Source organism: Desmodus rotundus, chromosome 4, assembly GCF_022682495.2.
Source record: "Desmodus rotundus isolate HL8 chromosome 4, HLdesRot8A.1, whole genome shotgun sequence".
NCBI classification, from domain to species: Eukaryota; Metazoa; Chordata; class Mammalia; order Chiroptera; family Phyllostomidae; genus Desmodus; species Desmodus rotundus.
This window is the reverse complement of record NC_071390.1, coordinates 3,941,609-3,966,391: the sequence shown is the minus strand read 5'-3', so window position 1 is coordinate 3,966,391 and position 24,783 is coordinate 3,941,609. Positions and strand designations below refer to the sequence as shown.

General features: G+C 51.2%; 1 protein-coding gene across 1 annotated transcript in view; it reads right to left on the bottom strand.

Moving 5' to 3' along the window:
- ADAM12 (ADAM metallopeptidase domain 12) overlaps positions 1-24,783 on the bottom strand; it is a 280,799-nt gene that overhangs the window by 101,861 nt on the left and 154,155 nt on the right. The window contains exon 4 of the mRNA XM_053922662.1: positions 7,372-7,450. Within this exon, the coding sequence (XP_053778637.1) occupies positions 7,372-7,450 (79 nt within the window). The remainder of the gene's footprint in view (positions 1-7,371; positions 7,451-24,783) is intronic.

Sequence of the window (24,783 nt, the reverse complement as noted above, 5' to 3'; positions counted from 1 at the left end):
CAAGGCTACTCCGCTCCCTGCTCCGATGAGAGCACGTCCCGGGACAAGACCGCAAAGGGCTGTGCTCAGGGCCAGCACAGTGCTGTGCTTCGTGGCTTCTGCATTCGGGGTTACACGCTTAGGAAACCCTGTTCACATTCTTCGGGGCCTCCTGGCAAATGACCCTGGCCAGCACCCCTGCCACAGTGAGCGTGCCGGGTCCTCCTGGAGTTGGAAGTCCTGGGGTTTGAAGCTCAGAGTCTCAGGTTTTAATCTGCAAAATGGGCTTGACACTTACTGCCCTGGGCTTTAGGGATCAAATAGGAAGCGACCTGTGGAACGTAAGGTGCTATTACAGATCCAGAACATAAAAACACGTGGTCTAAATGCCTTATTCCACCCTGGACCCTGGCTCTGCGTAGTGGTGCGTGTTTCTGTAGAATGAATGAATGAGCAGTGGGGGTGACACTGACCCACTAGAAAGCAGGCAGTGTGGTTTCCTGCCCACCCTCACTAGTTCCTACCTCGCAGCTCCAGATGGTCCTGGATGTGTGTGGGACCCTGTGTAGCCCCCTGGATGTGAACAGGAGAGGCTTGGCAGCAGCCAGGCTCGTAGGAGCCGAGTGGCCAGTTGCTCACTCATGGAGACGTCCGTGCCATAAGAGCCCAGTTCTCAGCACAGCCCATCACCCCTCTTCTGTCATCACCACCTGTGAGGGACGTCAGAAGGAACATGTGCCCCAGGGTGGGTGAGAACTGTTGAGAACTGACCATTGGAGCCATGGCTCCAGCTGGCTCGCCTCCCAAAGACCTGACTGGGCCCTGGGTTCGGTGTCTGTCTGTTGCATGCTCACATTCACCACTGGCATGTAGACCTGGGCAGTCCGCTCCCCGGCTTGTGGCCCCGACCTCTACCTGGTCTGCCTGCAGACGAAGGGCCTGTCTCAGAGCCTTCCCTTCCCTGGGAAAGTCACCCGGACCTGGAGCTGCTCTGTGGGTGCACTCCATGTTCTGCGTGGATGTGGCTCTTCTGTTGTTTAGCTCCTAAAGCATCCTAGTCACAGGCATGCCTCCCTCCTGCAGGTGGCCACAAAGCACCGGACTGTCCCCCAGTTCAGCTGGGCTTCCCAGCGAGTTAGTGAGTCCCCGAGGGCTGCGTGGGCCTCTCTGCTCCCCATGTTCCACAGCTGCAGCTCGACGAAACACCCCCTCTCTCCCCAGAAGTATCTGCCAGTGCCTCTTTTAGCAAACAACGGCCAGTCTGTTCCCCGATCCATCTTGCTACACTTTTATAGACTAATTCCGTCACAACAAACATCGTGGCCGGGAACATGTAATGGAGACACCCCATCGTTTTGTTCCCGTGAGTCAGAGCCAGTGTGTCGCGGGGCTGGGAGCTCAGATTCTGGAGTCAGGCTCTGTGGGGTGGAGTCCTTATTGGCTGTGGTCTTGACCTAGTTGCTTAACCCCCTTATGTCTCAGAGTTCTCATCGGGATATAAAAATAGCAGACGTTGATTTATTGTGAGGATCAAACATCAAAGTGCATGGAAAACATGCATATTGTTGGTGCTTACTGATGTTATCTGTCACACTAGGCACTCAACACCGTTTGTGGTTGAGTGAGCTGCGGATGAATGAATGGACGCTGGCCTCCGTGGGAAGGTAGGGTGGGTCACCGCTGTGTAATGTGAACACTGGCCCAAGAAATCTGGGCTGGTGGAGGGGACATGCTGGGAGCTATGGCTGCTTGGGAGGATTGAAACACTAGTGCAGGGGTGTCAGACTCATTTTCACCGGGGCCACATCAGCCTTGTGGTTGCCTTCAAAGGGCCAAATGCAATTTTAACTCATTAACAGTTAAGGAGTAACATTTACACAGTCCTAAAATTATTTCGGCCCTTTGAAGGCAATCACAAGGCTGATGTGGCCCCTGGTGAAAATGAGTTTGACACCTATGCACTATACAAACGAGAATGGTATAAATAGAACACTGTTCTAGAAGGATCATTCAAGCAGGACTGGGGCTGCATTAAACGTAGGTGAGATAGGAGGAGGGGAGAAAGCATCAGGTGGCTATGACAGCTTCCAGGGAGAGGAAGAGGGGTCTGAGCTGGAGCAGAGTGTCGGGGGGAAGGGGTAAGACCATGGTAGTGGAGGAAACCAAGGTGGACACCTCAAAGACCTGAGGGGAAGCAGGCTCCCTGCATGGGGCCTTGGTCTGTGAGGGGCAGGAAGCCTGGGAGAGCCGCCGACGTAGCTGTGTGTAGAGTGTGGTGGCACTGGAGGGACCGAACCCATTGTAAATTATTGTCAAAGACGACGGTAATGGGCCTGGCCTGCACCTGCACACTTACAGGACGTGGATGACCTCTGAGTCCCTCCCACCTCGAGAATCATCTCTCCACACCTCTCAGATGCTCTCTGCCTATAACACGCGGTGACTCCCTAATGTCCACGTGCCCCTTCGTGTTCAGGCCAAGCCACCTGCAGCAGGCTCTCCTTCGAGGCAGGAAGCAGTCAGCATGGATGGGTAGATGCAGGTCACCTAGCAACACTTCTGACCCAGAGAGTGAACTCCGCCCTGACCTCAGTGACGTGGTCCTTGCGTGATGTCTGTTGCAGCAGGTTTTCATAAGTGTTTTCTGTTTTCATACATTTTTCTAATGAGAAGCAGCACACACAGCAAATGGAAGCTTTCTGGGTATTTCCCGTGTTGAAAGATCAGACATGCTTCCTTCCCCCGTCTCCCAGCCCCTGGTTCCAGCAGCCATCCCCTCTCAACCGCCTGCGTGGTCTGGCTGGATTCCTGCCCCTATTCCCTCCCATCATTTCAAGACGCTGCCAGTGGTGTCTTTCAAAGCCCACACCTGCTCACAGCATCCCCTTGGTTGGGACCTTCTAATGGCTCTGCAATGCTCCTCCATGACAACTGGCTTCATTGCCCTGGCCTCCAACTCCCACACACTCTTGGCCCCTGTCGATTCTGAAGCACACCCTCACTCCAGGTAAACCTTGGCATTGCCTGACAAGTCCTTCCCTTTGTTCTCCCTTGCTTCACGCCTCTTCAACCTTCTTTCTGGTTCCCATGTTCCTTCCTCCAGGCAGCCGTCCCTGATCCTTTAGACCAGATGAGGATCTCTGGCCTTCCCTGCAGCACACTTAGCACCGATTTTAATTAGGTTTGTGATTCTTAGAAAAACGTCAGTCTCCTCCCTCCAGCCCAGCGGCCCCCTGGTCCTAACGCCTGCTGGACCCTCTGTGGCGGTGACTGGGGCCCGGCTCCGTGGATGTGCCCGTTACCACGTGTGCAGCAGACGAGTGCATGCAGGGGACCTTCTGGGGGGCGATTCCGGCCTTGCCCAGCATTGTCTTCTGGGACGAAAACAGCATCAATGTCTTGGGCATTGTCTCCCACAGGCCGTATTGAATAAAAGTGACGATATGAAACACAGTCTTCCCTCAGATGCGGCCAGCAGCGCGGAGAGCCACAAACGGCTCATCCCGTCTGGACAATGCGGGGAGAGATGAAAGGCGAGTCATCCATTCCCAAAGCAAAGTCAGCCACCACTCTGCTCTCAGTCGGCTCATGCTGATTGTAGAGCAATTAAAAAAAAAAAAAAAAAAGACTAGAGCCAAAAAGGGGTTTTTATTTTATCTATAATTTAAATTGAGGAAAATCCATTATGTGCTGACTGGAGGGGATAAGGCAATGAGTCAGCACATTTCTTTCTGTTTCCAGGCTGATTCAGTAAAAACAACCCCCCTAAAGCTGCCTCTGTCCTTCCGTGAAAGATAATACGAGGCTCTGGACTCCCCAGTGGGGCGTCTGCTGGAGGGCCACTGCCTGGGCCTGTGGGGTTTCCTCAGGTGAGCGAGACTGCTCCCTCCTCACCCTGACAGCGGCGGGCAGCCCAGAAGGGCACTGAGGAACGGCCTGCGAGGGGGGCAGCTGGAGCACAAGAGAAGCCAGCCTTTCTCTCACGGACAGGCAGTGTGTGCTTGCTGTTCCAGGGGCCTGGGGCGCCTGGGCACCCACCTCCAGTTGCCTGGCCTACTGAAGGCAGGTTCAAAGTGAGGTGAAGGTCAAAACACAGTAACAGCTTAATTACGTCCCAGAAAGGGGGCTTCTGGTATGTTTTGTCAAAGGATGCAGCTTAGACCTGGGCAGACGTGAGGCTTCCCCAAATTTCCCACTTTCCTCCACCCCGCCCCATGGCTAGCCAAGCCTGGGACCCAGCCTGGAGAGCCTGGGGCTGCAGGTCACTCAGCATGTCCCTGTGGCTGGGGAGTGGGAAGGGCAAGTCTTCCCCACCACTGACTGAGGGAGGGCATGGGGGCTTTCTAAGGCAGGCCTCCCACCCTCCCTAACTAGCAGGGACCGGGGTTGTCTAACAATGAAAGCAATAATCAAGAAATGACCCCCTTTATCCCTGATAATGCTTTTTTTTTTTGCCTTAACATCTGGCTTGTCTGATGTCCGTACTAAGAAGGCAAATTTCTTTGGGTTAAGATACTGTATTTTGCCCTGTATAATGTGTACTTTTTGCCCAAATTTTTTAGGGGAAAATAAGGATGCGCATTATACATGGGTAGAATGATTACAAACCATGGGCATAGTAATGGGCCTAATAATCCGTGTATAATGCGCACGAAATGAGGGTGCACATCATACACGGCAAACACAGTGAGCATTTTGTATTTTGAGTGAGAATCTTGCAAAAATTAAGTAGCCAGATTTTAAGTTCTAAATAGATGATCTGTTTATACTTTAACAGATTCAATTCATTTACATACAATGAGATTAATGTGATAACTCATTTTTATCTTATTGTAGTTTTTGTTTTATATTTCTTCTTCTTTTTGGACTCTTTTCTCTCTTGCCATCTACTGGGTAGATACACTATTTTTATTCACCCTCTATTATTTGGAATTACACATTTTGTTTTTCTCTTCTGTTTTGGGTATTTGTAAATTTGTAAGATGCATACTTATTAAAATCTAAAGTTAACCAGCATCTCTATTGTTTTCTAGTACAAAATAAATTCTTAAACTGTTTTAAAACTATTTGCTCATCATGTTTTATTTTTATTTTTATTTTTTTAGAGAGAGAGGAAGGGGGGTGGGGAGAGAATCATCAATTGGGTGCCTCTCCCACACCTCCTGGATGGGGGACCAAACCCGCAACCCAGGCACATGCTCTGACCTGGGGAATCGAACCCACGACCTTTTGACCTTTTGGTTTATGGGATGATGCTTCAACCAACGGAGCCATGCTGGCCAGGCCACAAATCTCATTTGAAAACATCCAGATGGGGTCATTATTGCTGTAATTGTTACTTCGAATAGTGTATTGAGATTTATTCACGTACAAGCGTATTGTTCACTGTTGCCTCTGACATCCGACTCTTGTCTGGTGTTCGCTTCCTTCTTCCCGAGATCTTCCGGGAGTAGGGGATTCTCCCTTGGCTTTGTATGAAAATGCATTTCACTCTTACTTTTGTAAAGCAAGTTAACTGAGTGCAGTGCTGGGGTCGACAGTAATGTTCCCTCGGCTCTCTGAAGTCTGGACTCGCAGCTGCCGACGCGGAGTGTGCCGGCGGCTCCGTGATCCTTTTGTGCGAATCAGGCCTCTTCCCTCCTGTGGTTTTACGATTTCCTCTGGGTCTGCGGGTTCACACTGCACCGTCCTGGAGTGGGCTGGTGTTTAGTCTTCCTGCGGGGACGCCTGTCTTTCCTCAATTCAGGGACATTCTCCTCACGCTGTGTTGAAACATTGCTTCTTTCCTGTATTTCCACTCTGGAATTTCTATTTGGCCTATTCTGTTCTGTTTAAAATATTTATTTTGTGCTCTGATTTTTCTATTATCTCGCATTCCTGGTGGTGCTAAGTCTGGTTTCTCTTGTTCAGCAGTGCGCGCTCACAGTGGCCTTTTCCATTGTGTGGTTTGTCGTTTTGATTTTGGGCTCATTGTTATATTTCTTCCTCCTCCCTCCCTCCCTCCCTCCCTCCCTTCCTTCTTTCCACGGGCATCTTGTGTAACCTGGGCTGAAGAAACTTCCCTATAGCACGATTTGGGGTTGGCTTCAGTTTGGGCCTGTGGGACCCAGGGCTGCTGATTTGGGATTCATTCTGGGGTCGCTGTATGGACAGGGGTTGCATTCCCACGCAGGCGTTAGAAATCTGGACACCGGCCCACTCCCTTCCAACCATACACTCGTGAAGCGAGCAGGGTTTCAGATTCTCTGTGTGTTACAAGATTGCTCTTCTGTTCAGGACAGCCCTCTTCCTGCCCCTTCTGTGGATGGAGTTTTTCTCACCCCTTCTCACGGAGGACGCAACTCCCTGGGGGCCCAGCTTCTGTGGATTCTCCGTCGCAGGTGCCCACTCCTCTTGTCTCAAACCCTCCAGCACCAGGCCCTCCCTCTGGTCCCTGAATGGCCCTTGGGGGTCTCAAGACCCAAACTCGCCAGCCTACTGCTCTGGCCTCGCGTCCCCTCTGCGTTCCTGCCTCCTGACTCCCTTGCATGCCTGACCAGGTGGGTGTTGACAACGATCCTTACGTGCGTCTCTCTTGCCCAGGGTGTCTCTGTGCTCTCTTCAGCTCACCCCCTGTATTGCTGGGAGTTGGAAGGCATGTGTATGCCACACGCAAACACGTGACAAACAAGTGCTGACGTAAAGCAAAGGCGAGAGCTCACCGCGACCATGACAGCTACTTGACCACACTGTAAATGCAAGGCCCCTGCTAAGCTTGTCCTTCGAAAACAAATGGCCAGAGTGCCTTGAAACAAGGGACCGCCCTCATCCTCAGAGGGCAGCCACTCTCTCTGAACCCCCACATTCACATACGGGGCCCAGGATAGGGTGCACAGCAAGTATTTCTTAAAAAGGAACAAATAAAATGAACATCTTGTCTAAGTTACGTATAAAACTTCTGTAACAACCCTGATACAGCATCCTATCAACCTGCTGGGTACATCTGTAAAAGGTTAAGCAGAGTCTGTTTTCCTTTGAATTCTTTAAGGTACTTCCAAGTTTAATGCAGTCAAGTTCAGCCCAGGGATGACAGCTTTCTGAGCTGACTCTAACTTTGGATAGGGTTTCTAGAAGGGATTTGCCCAAATGAGCATCCACAGTCCTTGGAGGGTGGGTTCAAGGTCAGGCTACAGTAAAGCCACATCTTCAGGGGCTGCACCGGCACACACTTGGCCAAGGCCAAGTTTCCCTGGGGTAATGATGGAATGCTTAGGCACTAAGTGATGCACACGCTCTTCTTGGGGCCCAGAGGAAGAAGCTGGGAGGTGAGTTTGTTTAGGCTAAAACAGCCACAGGTGTTACACACAGCTCTGACGGCACATTATCACAGCGGGCCGACCACGCAGGGCTTACCGTGTAATTTCGGGCGAGGGACACGTCAGTGCCGTCCTGCAGATAGTGGGTTTCCGTGAAACCGCTGGCGATGAGACCTCTGCGGGGGAAAAACCATGAAAAGTTGAATGTGGGATCACACCAATATGTCCCTTGTGAATGTTTAGGTCGCAGGGCGGCCAGGGACTGACCCCACCCCCTGCTTATTTTATAGAAGACCCAGTTTTTCTGGGGCTCCCAAAGGACCTCCATGAGGCAGGTTATCCTGGGAGAATCGGGGAGATTCAGGCAGGCAAGAGTCAGACGTGTGGGTATGGAACCCCCCACACATGGAGCCCCCACCCTCCCACCTCATTCTCCACACATATGCAGGCGTCTGCACACCCTGGCATACGTGCACATAGGCACACATGTGTACATGCACACTGGAACACACACACACGTTCACTCTTCTCTGAAGACTAGGTGTGGATTTCGGAGCTGGGAGAACCACCCGCCTGGAAGTCCCACTGTCTAGAATGAATGGCTCAGCCACCTGCCGGGACAATCGCTTTGGACCCACAGTCTTGCCCCTGCTGGTACCCTAGTGGGTGAGCACACAGCCGTCAATGTTAAAATGTCAAAGAAGAGTTTAGAACAACACTGTAGGAGGTGAGGAAAAGGATTTTGGACACACTGAAATACTGAATTTCTAAGATCAACTGTGACAGGAGGAAGACCCTATTTATCTTAACTAAGATGCTGTGCCATCCACCACATCCTCACTGGCGATGGCAAAGCGTGGGCCTAAATGACTCTGCGATTTCTTTCGTAACGGGAACACTTGCAGCCAGAGTGCGGATGAAGACGGGAGGGAGGGGCTGTCAGCAGGGAGGCTGCAAATGTGGGAACTCTCTTTTCTGACGGTCCCATTTCTTGAGACCCCCTCCCAGGCAAGGCCAGAGTGAGAGTCATCTTCCCAGGGTCCACGGATTTCCGCGCATTTCGGAGGTGCCTGGTTTAAACCACTGACACCCTCCCAGCAGGTCTTGGTTGTGTTCTCCTTCATAACGAGTGAGAAGACTGCACCCAAAATAGGGTGCAGATGATCCCTCACAGTCGCTGATGAAGGCCTGCAGCCTCCCTGTTCACTCGGCGTAGGACACAGGTCCCACCAGGGGACGTGACCCTCCCTACTGACTGTCGGTCTCAAGTCCCCATGTGTGAGTCATCCCTCTTCTGAGCTGTCACAGGATCTCCCAGGGAAGGCTCACTGCCAGGTGCCACAGCCACGCAGGGAAGATCCGGAGCAGAGGAGGGGGAGGGAGGGCGAGGCTGGGGGGTGGGGCTCTGAGGCTGGAGACAAGGAGCCTAGACAGGGAGGTAGTGGCCGGCCACCTCGTGGCAGAGCTCCAGGAAGGTGTGGTGGGCTGGGGACCATGACAGGGACAGCTACAGGGGAGGATGAGGGGACAGGGAAGGGCGCAGGGTCTTCCCAGGGTGTGGCTCGAAGGGAAGCAGAGAGACAAGAGGTGAAGTCAGGAGATGGGGACTTGAGGGGAGTCATCTAAAGGGACAGGCTGGAGAAACAGGGACCAGAGGGGACAGGCAGAGCTGCCAAGGAGCCAGTGGGAGTGGCACGGAGCACAGGTGACCACGGGGAGGAGCAGGACCCAGCAGAGCTCCAGAGGCCCTGGGGACTATGGGGGCTTGGTCAGCTTCGAGATCCCAGGTAGAGTAGGAAAAGAACAATGTATTATTAATTCAAATTATATTAGTATTACTTGTGCTATTTGTTATTCATCAACAATTTTATCTATCTCCTATGAACGCTTCAGTAATTCTGCTCTTCACAGTACTGGATCCTTCTTTGAAAGAAGCCAGGTATATGGACCCCTAATATGAAGAAGAGCAGTGCCCGTGGTCGTCGGTAGAACGAAGGGATGCATTCTGAGGCCTTCTCGCTGAAGCTCGTTTCGATGGATGTCCTGGAGGGCTGGATCCATGTATGGAAGAGACGGGAGACCACCGGGGAAGCTGGGATCAGAGGTCAGCTTCTGGTGGACAGCACTCAGCACGGTGCACAAGGGGGCTTTGGGGGTGCCACGGCAGTAAAACCAGGTACGAGGTTTCATGGTGTAAGGCAGCGCAGCACTGCCAAGAGCCATGAGTACTTCCGTCTAACAAACCTACTGCTCCCCCTGTTGCGCAGATGTCACTGGAACGGAAGTGCAACCGCAGGCACGCTTGGAGCTCTAGGGAGCTCGTAAGTGCGGCTCTGCTGGCTTTCACTGGATGTGCCCCCCCCTCCCCGCCAGCTGAGACGCCGGTGGTGCGCTGCACTGTGAGCCTCTCACGGAGTCTGGCGGAGAATGTGGCTGTGGGGTCAGACACGACAGTGTCACCTGTGTGCACGTGTCTTCTCCATCGCAGAGTGGAGTGGGGCGTGGTGAGGATGGGTGCGCGGCCCTCTGCATCAGCCCCAGCCCTCTGGGCTCCGAGAGGCCGAAGCGTTCTCCAGCCTCCGGCTCACGAGGCCCTGAGGTGACAGGCAGAGGGAAGCCGGATGGCACGGGCTCCCCACAGTTCGACTCCACGGGTGTGCCTCCATGGTGAGGGCTCCGTGGTGTGCGGGCTGGGGGACAGAACCCATCCTGCTCTCTGATCCGATGTCCTTAGTGTCGGTGGGTCCACCCCACACCCCCACAGGCTGGGAAGAGCCTGGGGCAGTAATGGAGTCGTCCAGGCCCCACTGTGACGTTTGGCTGTTCCCCTGCTAACACCCTCCAAGGCCTTCCCATCGCCTTTGGAACAAAACCCCAATGCCTTTGGCAGGCTCCCAGGTGCTTACAGCTTTATGCCCGATACATTATGTCTCCTTTGTGTGTAGCTCACTCTACCCCAGCCAACACTGCATGTCTGGCTCATTCTAGAACATTCTGCCCCATCCCACTTAGGGCCTTTGCATTTGCTATGCCCCGTGCCCAGAACATTCTCCATGTGGCTTCCATGGGGCTGGTCCTTTTCATTCTTCCAGAAAAGTAAATAAATAAATAAAATAAAAAAAAATTAAGGCACCTCAAATCCTCTCGAATAAATAAATAAATAACTATTTATTTAACTACAGCTGGGCAGAGGGAGCTTTCCTGGTGTCTGGTCTAAAGCAGCTTCCATCACCTCCACCCACGTCATGGAACCCCTTCAGCTTCCCACTTTATTCATCTGTTTACTCATTTCTCTGCCTCCCCCCACTCAGACATGTATCCCACAAGGGCTCTTTGCTCATCATGCAGCCCCACCCCCACCCAGGAATTTGTTAAGCCCTTTCTATGTATCTCATTTAATTCTAATAGCACCTAGTGTCTGGCTCCGTGGATTAGATAGTATGTTTTACCCAATTTAAACAAGGAAACCAAGATACAGGGAGGTTAAGTGACCTGCCCAAGGCAGCACCCTGTGGTTCTGCTTCAGAACCTGGCATTACTCACGACCGTGTGGTACCACCTTTACAAGCGGGTCAAAAGATATTTACTGAGTGCCAGCTGTGGGCCCTGTGCTGAGTGCGGAGTGAATATATGTTCAGTGGAATAATGGATGCATAGATCGATAGATGAATGGAGGGTAGGTGGATGGATCAATGAGTAGATGATGGATGGATAGGTGAATGGATGGATGAGTGGGTGCATAGATGGATGGGTGGGTGGATGGATGGTTGGATGGATGGATGACGGACGATGAATAGATAGATGTGTGGATGATGGATGGATGGATGATAGACAGATTAATGAATGGGTGGATGGATAGATGAATGGAAGGATGGAAGGATGGATGAGGAATGGATGAATGGGTGATGGATGCATGGATGGATGGGTAGATTTGAGGAAAACACTACAGGTACGTTCTCTTTTGTCTGGGGCTGTCCTCTCCCACCTGTAAACAAATTTCATATCCTTCTTAGGTACTGTGGATGAGACTGACAGGGCACACAGTCAAGGCTTTCTAAGACATGTGTCTAATTTAAAAGGGGCTGAAAGTCAAAGGTCTCTTGAGAAAATGAGAGAGGCAGGTGGACAATGGCCATATTGGAAATGTGACAGCAACAGACCCGCTGCCTTTAGATTTCCCAAGGGAGAAAATCCAATTAGATAGATTCTCTGTGTCAGCAAATGGAAACAGAAGGTGAATGCATAATTTCACGAGAACGTTCTTTCCCTTGCTTATTAGATGAGCTGATCTAACAAGGAATTCTCTTCCTCTCCATACCAGAAAATAAAATGTCAGGAGTTCATTTTGCTGTTTTTCATTTGTTTTGCTGTTATAAGCGACACCTCCACATTCTCTCATTTAACCAGTGTTTGGTATGCTGGATATTGGGAGTACGATACCCCAAGACCCCCCATCTAGTGAAGGACAAACCCAAAGAGTGATCGTGGCTCCTTGATCGAGACACATACACGCAGAACATGGGGGGAATTCAAGGAAAGGCTTCTAATTCAGAAGCCTGGGGGAGGCGGCACTCATTGTGAAGGATGGGGAAGAAGGGGTCAGGTTGAGAGTGGTTAGTGAGGTGAAATGTGGGGAGAGATGAGGAAGAGAACATTCTAGATGGAGGAAACTAATGCTCCAATGCACAGAGGGTACAGAAACAGCATGTTAATGGGGGATGCGTGTAGGAGATGTAAAACTATATGGAATTTCAACTTGTTGGGGTGTAGAATTTGAGGTAGGGAGACATGGCGCTCAGGCAGGCAGGCTGGGGACCAATCCTGTAGGTTGCCGAGTGTCACTAATTTTATCCCGTGCGATGGGAAGCCATTAGACACAGCAGGGATCTGAGCAGGTACAAGCTTTGGAGCTACAGGCCACTCTGACAGACAGGAAGGGGCAGCGGGAGGAGTGGTGAGGAGGCTGGTGTGAGAGCCCACCCCAAGGCCCAAACCAGGGCGTGAGCTCAGGATGGGAAATGCAGGGGAGAGGACAGAACCAGAAACCTCAGAGTTCCATGGAGACAGGTCATTCACAAAGGAGGGAGGGGACCATGAGCTGAACCTTGGCTGTGTTGAGTGTGGGACGTCTGGGAGACATTCTCTTGGAAACGTCCAGGAAGCTGCTGACTCTGAGAGTCTGAGATTTCGGGAGCAGCTTGAAGACAGGGAGGGAGCCATGCAGACAGGACGCGCTTCCTTGGTGAGAACGCAAGCAGAAGCTTGTCCTTTCTGAGTGACCAGTGTGTTTTCTGATTCCCGGCTTCAGAGTCTGGATATACAGGGTCCGGCACAAATAGCGCCCCTGATCTGTAGCGCAAAACCTCTTGTGACAAAGCCGTCAGCATGGAATTCGGTAACGTAACAACATCGCACTCGAGCTCACCATAGGACACTGTAGGTGGAATGTTCGGATTAAAACTATAAATCATTGCACCCGTATTACTATCCTACCAACCACAGTCCCACAGGCATTACTGCTGCCGGACCCTGTATACGGCTGGAAACGATCATTTACGATTTCCTTTGAATGTTATTATGTGCATGATGTTCTTCCTAATAACATTTCTGAAGTGATTTGAGTATTGAAATAAAAAAATAACCCCTACATTGCTTTTTTTAGACCAATATTGAAATTATTCTTCTCTGAATTTATCATTATATAATTTAGTTACATAGGTTGAACGAGATAGATTTCATCAATACGACATATTTTATTCCCCAAAGTATAGGAGAACAAGAAACACCGGCTCCTGTTTGCCTGTCGGGGCACTTTCTCTGCCCTCCCGCCCCTTGCAGTGAGTGGCCGTTTCTCCTGTATATTCCACCGGGATTCTGTTACAAGACTTTCCCTCTTCTACCTAATTTCTTGTTGACTTGTCTTTTCCCACCTCGGGCTGAGCTAACGCGGAAACCCACCTCTAAGCCTAGCACTGTGGATAGCATACAGGAAGTGCTTAATGAATAAATGGATGGCGCACACCGAATCATTCTTGTAGAAAAGCAACCCAAGTTGGACAGAATGCGTTCCAAGCCACTGGATCAAATAAGACGAAAAGAAATGTGGTTCAGCGTTGCAGGCTCGACTGTGGAGGTGCAGGGGGGGGGGGTGGGGGCAGGTCCAGACAGTCACATTCACTCTGTTGTTATTTCATCCGTGGCAAGGGCTGCCAGGTCCTCGACACCAACCCTGACACCCGGTCACCAGTTCTAGAGCCACTGAAATGAGGGAAACAGGGAAAGGGAAGGTAGGAGATTGGCATCGGTTACTGAGAATAAGGAAAAACCCACGGATGACAGGTCTGCGTTTCCCGATCGTTTTGTTGAAGACCGCACACGTGGACGGACGGTTTAGTTACTCTGTGTGGCAGGCTCACGCACAGGCTCCAGCGGACCGTCCGGTCTGTCAACTATGCCCGCAGGCACCCGCTCTCCGCAGTTAGAGCCGGGCTTCCGTGATCTCCCCAGCAAACCCATTTGGTATTCAGAGGATCCACCTCAGTTTTCTGCTGAAGATTTACTTCACTACGAGCTGTCATTATCTCACAAATTACCAAATCATTCATACACGCATTTGGGTAATGATGTTCTCTTACGAGAATGTGGAAATGCGGCAATGAATATATTCCTAGGAGGAGTAAACTGCCTGGAGCGTCCACAAAACAGAGTACACAATAAACACCATAATTAAAAATCATGATGTGATGTGCCTAGTTCGGAAAATAAATACCCTTCATTCAAACGATCTGTTCCTCAGACACAGCTAAATAAGGGCAGAGGCAAGGTCCAGAGGAAAACCACTCTGGACCCAGGCCGGGTGCTTCCTGCCCAGGGATCTCATTCTGGTCAGCAGCAAAAGCTCGAGACAGGCTGAACCCCGGGCTCTCAATGCTGGCGTCATCGGCTCGCCTGGACCTTTTTACACAGAGATCAGACAACGGAACAATTCTCCATAGACACAGCACATCGAGGTGTGACATAAGAGGAGGAAATGAACAACAGGGAAAAGAATAGAGACTGGGTATTGCCTACTTCTCGGCTTGTATTTCTTTCAGAATTGATCTTTGCAAATATGTATGCTTTTTGTTTTCCTTATGGGAAAGTCATCCCGGTAAATAACATAAGCTCCGAGGTCTTGCTTTGGGGAGTGGAAGCAAAGTACCAGCCTGTCCCTGTCCCTGTCTTGTCACCTGCCCAGCATCACCATCTCCCCCTTCAGGGGCTGCTACTGTTTGCTCGGCGTGTCAGACCTTGGGACACCTGCTTTTCAAGTGCATTTTTATCACTGATCTTGGCACGAACCCTGTGGTTATCATCTGCACAGCAAGGAAGAGGGAAGCGCTCAGAGAGGCCGAGTGACTCGCCCAGAGCCACAGAGCCGAGCCCGTGGAGACTGAACTTGGCTCTCTTTGGCTCCAAAGTCAGCCTCGTCCTGACCGCTGGGCAATGCTGCCTGGCCAGGAAGAAATGCCAGCACATGGTTTCAGAGAGACTGAAAATAAGCAGCAGCAAACCATCTCCCATCTTTTTTATGAAATTATTTTTCCCGCAACGCGAAATGGGGCTTACGCTGTTTCTCTTAGCACTCAATTCGATTTAGCTACAAAATTCAAATTATTTTTGGTGATAATTTCAGCATTTTGGGATCCTATCTATTTAGAACTCTACATCTGTAAGAATAATGGAACATTCACACTCGATTTCCTCTTATTATTCTCCATTTTCTAAAATTCTCAAAATAATCAAAACAACTTGTTTGGCTTTTTTTTCCCTGGAATTAAAAAAAAGTTCCCTTTCCCCAGCTCTTTCTCATTTACTTTCACAAAGTATAATAAATAAAACTGTTGATACAGCATTTTGGAAACTAGGGGACAATTTAGTGTCCTGCGAAATAATCTCTTAATATACTGCTTCCACGTTAAGTCATAAATACACAGAGGTTTGGATGCAGCCACGCGGCACTGACACTGAAGGATGTTATTGCTACCGTTTGGGACTGTCCCACCGACCCCATCCGTCCACAGAATAAGCACGCTGCCCCCGTAGGCGCGGCGGCGATCTGTGTACGGACAGTAGGGCCGCTCTGCCAATTGCATCTTCCAGCTGAAACACACAAGCAGGAGGAAAACGAGGGGCCCTCGACTTTGCAGCGAACTCCCCAGCTGTCTCTCTGCACGGGCCTCACGCGTTCAGCTACTTTCTTCCCTCTTCACGATCTTCTGCAGTTCCAAAGTCTTGTGAAGGGGGGCTTATCACTGTTCCAGGTTGTTCTACGACTGTCTTCACAATATATTTCCCAATTTTTATGAAGACAATTTGTAGAAAAAGAGGGATGTAAGACAGAGAGGGAAAGTTGAAAACCCAAGAAACGATCATTTCCCAAGATTCATAAAGCCCCCCACCCCCCTTAGAAGGGATCACAAGAATTACAGAGCTTAGCTTCCTTTCGCCATCTTCGCACGGTTCTGCCAAACTAGGTAACAACAGCCGTTTCTCTTAAGCTTCAGAGCTGCCTGCTCCTTTTGCCTATGAGAGCAGCTGTACCAGCAGTTAACACCCGTTTGAGCTCTTACTAACACACTTGACACGCACAATTTCGTTTCACTTTTACAACAACCCCAGTGGGTAGGTGCCTGTTGGGGATGAGGAACCTAGGCCCAGAGGGGTTGAGAGACTTATGGAGGGTCACACAGCTGGTGCTGTGCAGTCTGACGTCGGAGTACACACGCATACTGCCACATGCATGTGACTTCTGTGTTAGTCTTTCATTGTTTTCTTTTTCTGCTCATCTCCCTTTAAATGGACACTACATTATATACATCGACACCTGCCCTTGAAAACAGGTAGAAAGACATCATAGTTTGGGTTGTTGGGTCTGTCCATTCCCCATTTATTACCATGGGTTCCAAATGGAAAAGAGAAAGTGGGACCTGAAAATCAGGGGTCTGTCACCTCGAGAGTGAGGAATAGTCACCGGAGCGCGTCTGGTCATGTCATGAGCGGTGGTGTGGGAAAGGTCAGCACTACGCCACGCACGAAGGTATATGATTCTGGTCGTGCCAGTGAATGAAAAACCAAGCTCAGCCCTGACCAGTGTGGCTTGGTTGGTTGGGCATCATCCTGCAGAGGGAAAGATCGCAGGTTCTATTCCCCGTCAGGGCACGTGCCTGGGTTGCAGGTTTGGTCCCCATTCCAGGGTGTGTGGGAAAGGCAAATGATCGATGTTTCACTCTGACATCAATGTTTCTCTCCTTCTCCTTCTCCCTCCCTTCCTCTCTAAAATAAATAAATAAATCTAAAAAAAATATGCTCATTGACCTTTATCCATCTGTGCCAGCCATCCAAACATTAGCGGACAACCATGCAGTAGGTTTGTCCCATCTCGTTCCAATTGCCCGTCCGCATTACCTCGCAAGTGCTACTTAGGAGCCCCGTGGTCTGTCTGCCCACTGAGCCCCATGGTCTGGGGTGCTGCAGGGCATGTTTCACTAGTGGGTTGTGAGTCCTTACAGAGCGCCCTGAGGGCGATACAGGGCCATATTGCGGCTGTAGAGACTGGGCTCAGAGGGGTTAGGAAATTTGTCCAGGTGACAATGGACGGAGCCTGTTCGATGCCAACGTGCCTAACACCAGCCTTTGGTTCACACTCAGATGGGGAAGAACATTCCTCGGCCCCTTCCTGTCCTATTGAATTCTTGGCTGATCATTGTAGGAAATGCTTTTACCTGACAGAATAACTGAGTACAGCACACAAAGGAAGCAGAGGCGAGGAAGAGCCTCTCCCTGTGGGCGAAGTGCCGCAAGGTTTGGGGTGGGGTCTTCGTCTCTGCTGAGGCCCCCCCAACCCCTGGCCAGTTCCTGGCTCCCAAAAGGCTGCCAGTCAGTATCTGCAGAACACCGGGGCTGACATGTTTTCAGAGCAGAGACAAATCTACCTTCCAAACACATCTTCGGCAGCCGTGTAGCGAACTGTGGTGGAGAGCAATCTGGTTCTGCCACTTCCTGCTCTCGCGACCTTGGGCGTGAAGTTTGACCTCGTCGTCCTGGAGTTCCCTCACACCAGTGGGGGTCATGCACCCGCCTCATAGGGCTCTCGAGAAGATAACGCATGTTACACATTTGGAAACATGCCTGGCCCCCATGATGCACTCGATAAATGTGAGCAGCCACTCTTGTTAATAACCCTGTCAGCTCCCACCCGTCTCTGGTCACCACATCACCATTTCTGTCACCTGGCCTTCTGTGACAGCCTCCACATTTTCGCTCTTGTCCCATTCTAATCCATTTTTCACGCGACGGCTAGCATGTCACGTTTTTAAGACAAAAGTCCGATCATGTTACTCCTCCACCTTACATCCTGCATTGCTTCTTACAGAACCCAGAGCAAATTCAAATTCCGTAGTGTGGACTGGTCCCTGCCTCCCTCTCTACACGTCCTCACTTAGGCACTGTGCCTCCATCCTTCTTCTAATCGTGGTCTGGGACATTCTCCCCGCTTCCCTGACTGCCCCTTGTGATAGCTGCTTGTCCTTTGTGACTCCCCCCGCCCGCCCCCCGCCTTGGAGGATCCCCTATGGTCCCTGGGGCTCTCATCACTACTTACTGCTTATTTGCTCTGTGACTAGTGGTTTGGACCCCAGTCGGGGTAGACCCTCCCCTGTGATCCTGTCTCTGTATCTCTAGCCCTTGGATGAGGGTCTGGAACCTAGCATGTGCTCAGTAAACAGTTTTTGAAGGAATGTAGCAATCAGAAATGAGAAAAACACATCAAAGGCACTTATAGGCAATATAGGGCCATATTGGTCTGCTGCTGTTTAGGGCATGAGAAGGAGTGTTTTCCTAGTCCGAAGCCAACACCAGCACCAGCACCACAGACACACACGCCTACAACCCAGCAGATAAAAGATACATTGACCATTAAAGGTTCCACCACCTAGACCAGATCTAGCCTTTTGCTCATACCATCGAGCAAATGATATACTTAAAAAAAGATCAAAGAGCATTTTCTCAATCACTAGCATGAAAAAAAGGTCGAGCCAGATTATTTGGAACCACAATATCAAAACAGCTTTTAATTTTCAGACACAGCTTTGAACCTGAAGGCTGGAACGGCTCAGGCCTGCGTGTGCTGCGCTCACACCAGCTGCCGCAGGAGAGGAGGCTGTGTTAGCCGCATCCTCTGCTCGCCCAAAGCCGGGAGCCTGGCGAGACTGCGGGTCGGCCGGTCCGTGAGCCGTTTCACAGAAAGCTGGACGCAGTTCAGCCTGTTTTCCTCACCGGCACCACTCGCTGAAAAACTTTTATTAATTGGTGCTCTGAGGCAAGAGGGGGTTTTCTTGGCCTTGTGGAAACCAGCCCACCCGCCAGCTCCCAGGCAGACTTGCATACTGGCCAGCTGGGCTCTCTTAAAACCTGACCTATGTTGAACCAAACTCATAGAATGTTTGCTAGATCAAATTTGTTCTTTTCTGCTCAAAGACAGTTCTGCTCTGCAAATTTCCATAGCGTTGTGGCCAAGAGACAGATGCCAGGAGTGACCTTGGGTTGGGTGGGGGGGAAAGACCCTAACTTCCCCAAATTTTCTAAATCAGCCACTGTACTACCGCTCAGACGCTCCCATGGATGCTACCGAGCAGTGTGCCTGGGTTTTGGTAAGGACGCCTGTCTCTCTCTTTTTTTTTTAAATGGCCAACCTGCTGTGCCGAGGTGGCATGCAGAGCTGCAGCCTGCAAGAGCACACCCTCGCTCCAGGGTTGGTGCCCCCTCTGCCTGCTCAGACCCCTGAGGCTGAGCCAGAGAAATCCCCCAAAAGCCACGTGTTTCTGCCAGCACTTACAGGCACTGGCCGCTCTGCCTGCGAGAGATCCATTCAAAAAGTACGTATCTTTGGGATGAGGAAGGGTTGTTCGAATGTAAAACTTTAAGTTGAGACCGTGTATCCGATCTGACTTCCAGTTGCTCTGCGTCCTTCACAGGAAGTCTTCTTCTGTCCCTTTTGTTTTGTCTTCTTTTCCTTTTTTTAAGACACCAGAGCTCTAAGTACTTGTGTACCCAAGGTGAGTATTTCTGTTTCTGGGTAACAAGGCTCTAAATGCTGAGTTGATTGTTTACTACCTGATCAGCACTGCTTTTTTTAAAAAAAAATAATCAGGAAGGGTTTTGCCTTTAGACTTCATGCTACTGAGAACCCTCCGAGAAGAAGAACCACACAGTAGCCACCCGTGACCATGGCCACTGACAGACTGCCTTTCAGGAGAAGGGCCATTCCCATCAGTGTTCCCTCCCCTGGCCTGGAGCTGCTCACGGCCTCCTGGCGGACTCTCCAAAGGTAGACGCACACTTTACACAGGGCCCTCATTTCCCCGGCCGCGCCTGCCTTTAGCTTACAAAAAAGGGTTCGGCTAATGCCCACAGCTCATTTCCTACCAGCGCTTAAGTAGTTCAGTCAGAATGGTGGTTGGGAATATTTAAGTGACTCTCATCAGTCCTAGAATATAGGGCAGTACGAACTCCCTTGTCGGTTTCGTTAGCTCATGTGACACCACAACAAAATACAGCCCTGGGTCACGTAAGACATCTTCCATAGGCATCGCGGCCGCCATTGTAAAGCTGGTTGGAAACCACGACAGGGCGACTTGCGGGCTCACGCGGGATGGAAGCACCGATCTCGCACACTCGCGAGGGCTCCCGAGAGCCGTTGCTGCCTGGGCATCCTGCCGTCCTCCTCACCACGACAAGGTCACTGGCGTGGCAGCAATGGCAGTGGTTGAGCGCCAGGCGAAGAGGTAGTGCTTTTCCTTCTAGACGTAACTTCTCTGCTGCTGAGTCTGCAAGCCGGCCTGGGCGCACAGGAAGGGCGGACGCCCCCTCGACGCACCCGGCCGACAACACCACTTCACGACTCTGGATGAACTTTGGCCACAAGAAAGACAAGCGTGTGCCCAGTATTTCTGGCTTCCCAGCCAAGGATCTGTTTCTCAGATGACAATATTGTGGTTTCTTATTAAAAAAAAAAAAAAAGGGAAAGAGAAGAATACTTCCTACAGAGAACCCGGCAACCAGGACTCCGATGGGATTTACGGTTTCATTTTCACACGACAATCTTGCACGCAAAGTGGGGAACTGGGATTACGTCACGCATGCTACTAACCTCATTTTCTGAAAACACGCTCCAGAAAGGAGTTCTTCATTAAAAACTGAAATCTTTCCATGTGTCTTGGGGGGAACAATAGCAAGATATACTGAGGAGGAGGAGGAGGAGGAGGAAGGTACAACTTAATGATTAAAAATCGTAATTACAATGATCTGCCTCAGTGACCTCTCTCCGTAGTTTCATGAGAAAAATACTGCGATCACCTGCAAGCTTACAGAATTGATCACCACCGCCCAGGAGGTCAGGAAACAATGGTGTGCCCTGGACGTTCCGAGGCCGAGGGAATACATCAAACTAGAAGACGGATAGAGAGGCAAGTTAATGCTCTTTGTGTTCTCTCAGAGCAGGCACTTCCAAAATTAAACAATCCCGTCCCGGCTCTCTGGGGGTCGGAGCACTGACTGGCCCAGGACGCGTGACGATGGACCTGTCCTGGGCGTTATTATTCATTTTTCTGGGCGTGGCAATAGCACCGGAGTCCCGTAAGAAAATGTCCGTGTTATTTTAAAAATGCATATTGACAGGTGGGGGTGAAGTGACATGATGACCAGTGTCTGCTGAAAATGACTCAGAGAGGCGGGGCACCAGAGGGACAAGTGCGGCACTGGCTTAACAGCGACCTAACCTTGGTGACGGGTGTCCGGGCAGGTCTCCCCTCCTCGGCACTGCTGACATGTGGCAACAACAGCTCCCTGTGGTGGGGGCTGTCCCGTGTGATGTGGGATGTTTAGCAGTGTCCCCACCCCTAGGTGCTGGTGACAATCCCCGGTTGTGAATGACTGACACCGGTGTCCAGATGTGGCCAAGTCTCCCCGGGGATGCAAAGTCACCCTCTGTTGAGGAGAGCACACTCTTACTCCTTCCTCTCGAGGATAGGTAGACGGTTTCAGGATAAAACGCTGCTCAGTCCAAGGAGGAACGAAGGCGCGAAGGCTCGCGCCACAGATTCCGTCTCCCAGACTGTTGGGAGGACGTTCCTGAGGGGGGTGGCAGCTGGACCTCGATCTCAGGACACCGAGGCATGTGGACAACCTCAGGCCAGACAGCCAGCGTCTCAGGGGCCTGGGGCCCAGGGAGGCACACTGGGCAAAAGAGCATCAGTCTCTGATCACATGTTACTCCATTTGCTTTCTCCCTTGTGCTTGCTCTTCCTCTCGTCCTCCATCTCCACACAAACCCAGTTGATTTTTCCTTAACTCAGGCTTTACACACGCCATGGCCCTTAACCCCTAAACACTTCGGGGTGCCTTTCCTACAAACAGGGATGTTCTCCCACTGATCACGGTAAGCTACCCCACGCCAGTCCATGTCATCGACATGGCATGTCCATCTCCCCTGTCATTCGTGTTTGATCTTGACAGTGGACTTGGTGGTGCTCTGTGTGGCACTCAAACCCTCCCAGGATGGGATCAAGTCTGGGGTCAAGTCCGCTCACCTCCTTTTTTTTTAAAATTAACAACTTTGAGCAAAAATTCATGTACCATATGATTCACCCATGTACAGTGTGCAGCCTGGCGGGTTTTGCTCTATTCGCAGAGTTGTGCAACCGTCCAGCACAATCTGATTTCATAGGACATCGTCGTCCTCCCTTTGCCTTTGACCCTGTACTCATGAGCCTCAGCCTCCTTGAATCCGAAACATTTCTGAGGCTCTTTTCTTTTTATGATGCTGACATTTTTGATGATTACAGTCATCCTCCTATAATAAAACATTCCTTATTTTCGGTATATTTCCTTCTGATCCCCTGAGGTTATCCATTTTCAACCAAAATGCTCCCCAGTGGACCCTGTGTCCTTCCTAGCCTGTCCCCACGTGGGTCCTTGGTGCTCATCTGTCCCCGCTGCTGACTCCACTGTTAACTACGGGTACCTGGTGAAGGTGGTGCCTGTCTTCCCACCGTGACTCCTGCTAGGGCGAGGTCTCCAGGGGCTCCTCACATGCCCCTCGGGCCCAGCGCTGAAGCCTTGAGGTGCTCGTCCCAGGCTCCGCTCTGAGCGGCCACCTACCCCAAGGTATCCGACCCACGGGGGGAGCTGCCTGCTGGCTAATGACTGCTCCTTTTACTCTGTGGCTGTTCCAGCCCTCCAGGACCACGGGGAGGAAAAGAACACAGTTCTGGGAGGCTAGGCCACCTGTACTTCCCCCAGAGGCACCGCCTCTGTGTGGAGGAGCGAGCCCCTTCCACTCAGGGGCCTCACTGAAATCGTCGGCCGGCCGGTGACGAGCCACCTGTCCCCAGCAGCTCTACCTTCTCTCCCGCTCTGGTTCAGTCCTTTTGCCAGTTTCCTAATGTTGCCAGAGCAAACCGTGGAAGCTACGCTCTCCCTCCCCGGCAAGGTGGGAAGAACGTAGCAGGGAAGGGGAAGCTGAATTAGCCACTGAGGACGGAGCCAGAGCAGGAGACAGCTTGTGGACAACATGTGACGCGTGGTTCTATGGGACCGCTTGCCCTGTGCGCGAAGCAAACCTTGTCCGCCCTGCTTTCTGTGCTTGACACAGCTAAGAGCTGCAGAAACAGGGTGGGGGGCCTGCCCCCGGCCAGCAGGATGCTTCTGCTCGGGAAGCTGGGGTCGGTGTGGAGACCACCGCCGGAGCCGCTGCCCTGCAGCAATGGTCAGAAACAGCCACGCAGACCAGGACAACACTTCACGGAGAACCTCAGCCAAAGAAAACAGAGCGGCGTGCTCGGGCGGTGGTGCCTTCCCAAACAGCAAAGAACCCCACCGAGAGTCACGGACGCAGCTTCAGGCAGCCCGTCTGAGCGAGGTCACCAGGTCCCACAGCCAGGTGCTGAGAACCGCTGCTCTCCCAGGCCTGGGCCTGCTGGCTGGCGGGCAGTGCTGCCAACTGCTGTTATTATTTCATCGTAACGATAACAATTACTCAGAAAAATAAAAACCAAAACAGGCAAACCATGGGAACGGCAAGAGGAGGTTTCTCCGGGCTTTTATTTTAAACATATGTGTCTCAAGCGGTCGGCGCACGGTGCCAGAAACGCAGTGCCGGGTCTATTTTCCCTCTGCTGTGCACACGGCCTGTTTCGGAGACTGCCTGTAAATGCCCCGAATTCCTCTTCTCTCATCAAAAGCGATCGAGGAACAGCACAAGGAGTTCTGAGGCACAACCTAGTTACTTCTTCATCCATGTGGAATGTGACGCTCGGGCAACAGGAGCATGACGTTGCGTGGGGCCGTGGGGAAGAGGCCTTGCTCATCTGCGGAGGAGATGCCACGCTGCACAGAATTCTGGGACACCGGCCCAGCCACGGGCTGCCCTGCACGTGGGTTGTGCAGGGCAAGGGCAGACCCTCCACTCCCGTTCTGGCGTTTTATGGGGCCACAGTGTCGGTCAAGCGAGCCCAGGTGGCTTTCCATTCCCACAGGTGGGCAGGATATTCTAGCGCTTTCTTTTGGCAATAGGGGGCCTGGAAGCTCCCTCCCCAGAGCTGTGGGTTGGAAACCCACACTCTCCGTGTGAGAGCTCGGCACTTAGAAATGGCTGCCCTCGCTCTCACCTCATGTTCCACGCAGAGCTTCTCTGAGGGAGTTGTTCACCAGAGTCCTCGGGCCCAGGGTCAGGGACCCAGGAGGCTAATGAAATAAAACAGACCATACGCTGAACTCGCTCGCTGATGTCACTCAGCACACAGAGGAACTGCAACCCTTCCAAGTAAAGTAAGGGACATTCCTGGGGACTCCATCAGCAAGAGCCTCATGAATTAATATGCATTCAAGGCCTTCTCAGCCCCACACTGCCCCCGCCCTTGGCTTCAAAAGTTCACAACTCAAGTGAGAAGAGCAAACTGCTCTCTGCCCAAGCCCCGGTTCAAAGTTCTGGCTTTGTCATCCTTCAGCATGGAATTAATTATCGCAAGGCCTCTTAGGGGATTCGTTTATATATGATACGGAGTGGAGTGTACTGTCATTTTAAATAAAGACCTAGATGAAATCTAAGACGAACAAAGGGAAGAGAGAATACAAAACCAGAAATGGCAAGACGATGCGATTTCGAGAACTCCGAATCACTGAGCTGGGGCAGTTTAGCTTGCATTCAGAGTAAGTAAAGAGCTGCCTTAAGTACATTCTGGGTTATTTGTCTGCCAGAGCAATACAGTTCTTTTGTTTCAACTGCACACAAAGCAATAATGTAACTACAATATGATCATCTTTTAGCCTAAAAATCATGACCTTACAGAAAATAAACTGGAAGAGAAACTTCATTCATAAGGGCTTTTAACAAATCTCCGTCTCTTAAAGGAGGGAGAATTTCATGGGTAAACATAAGGTGATTCCTCGGTGTGATGTCAAGGGCCGTGCA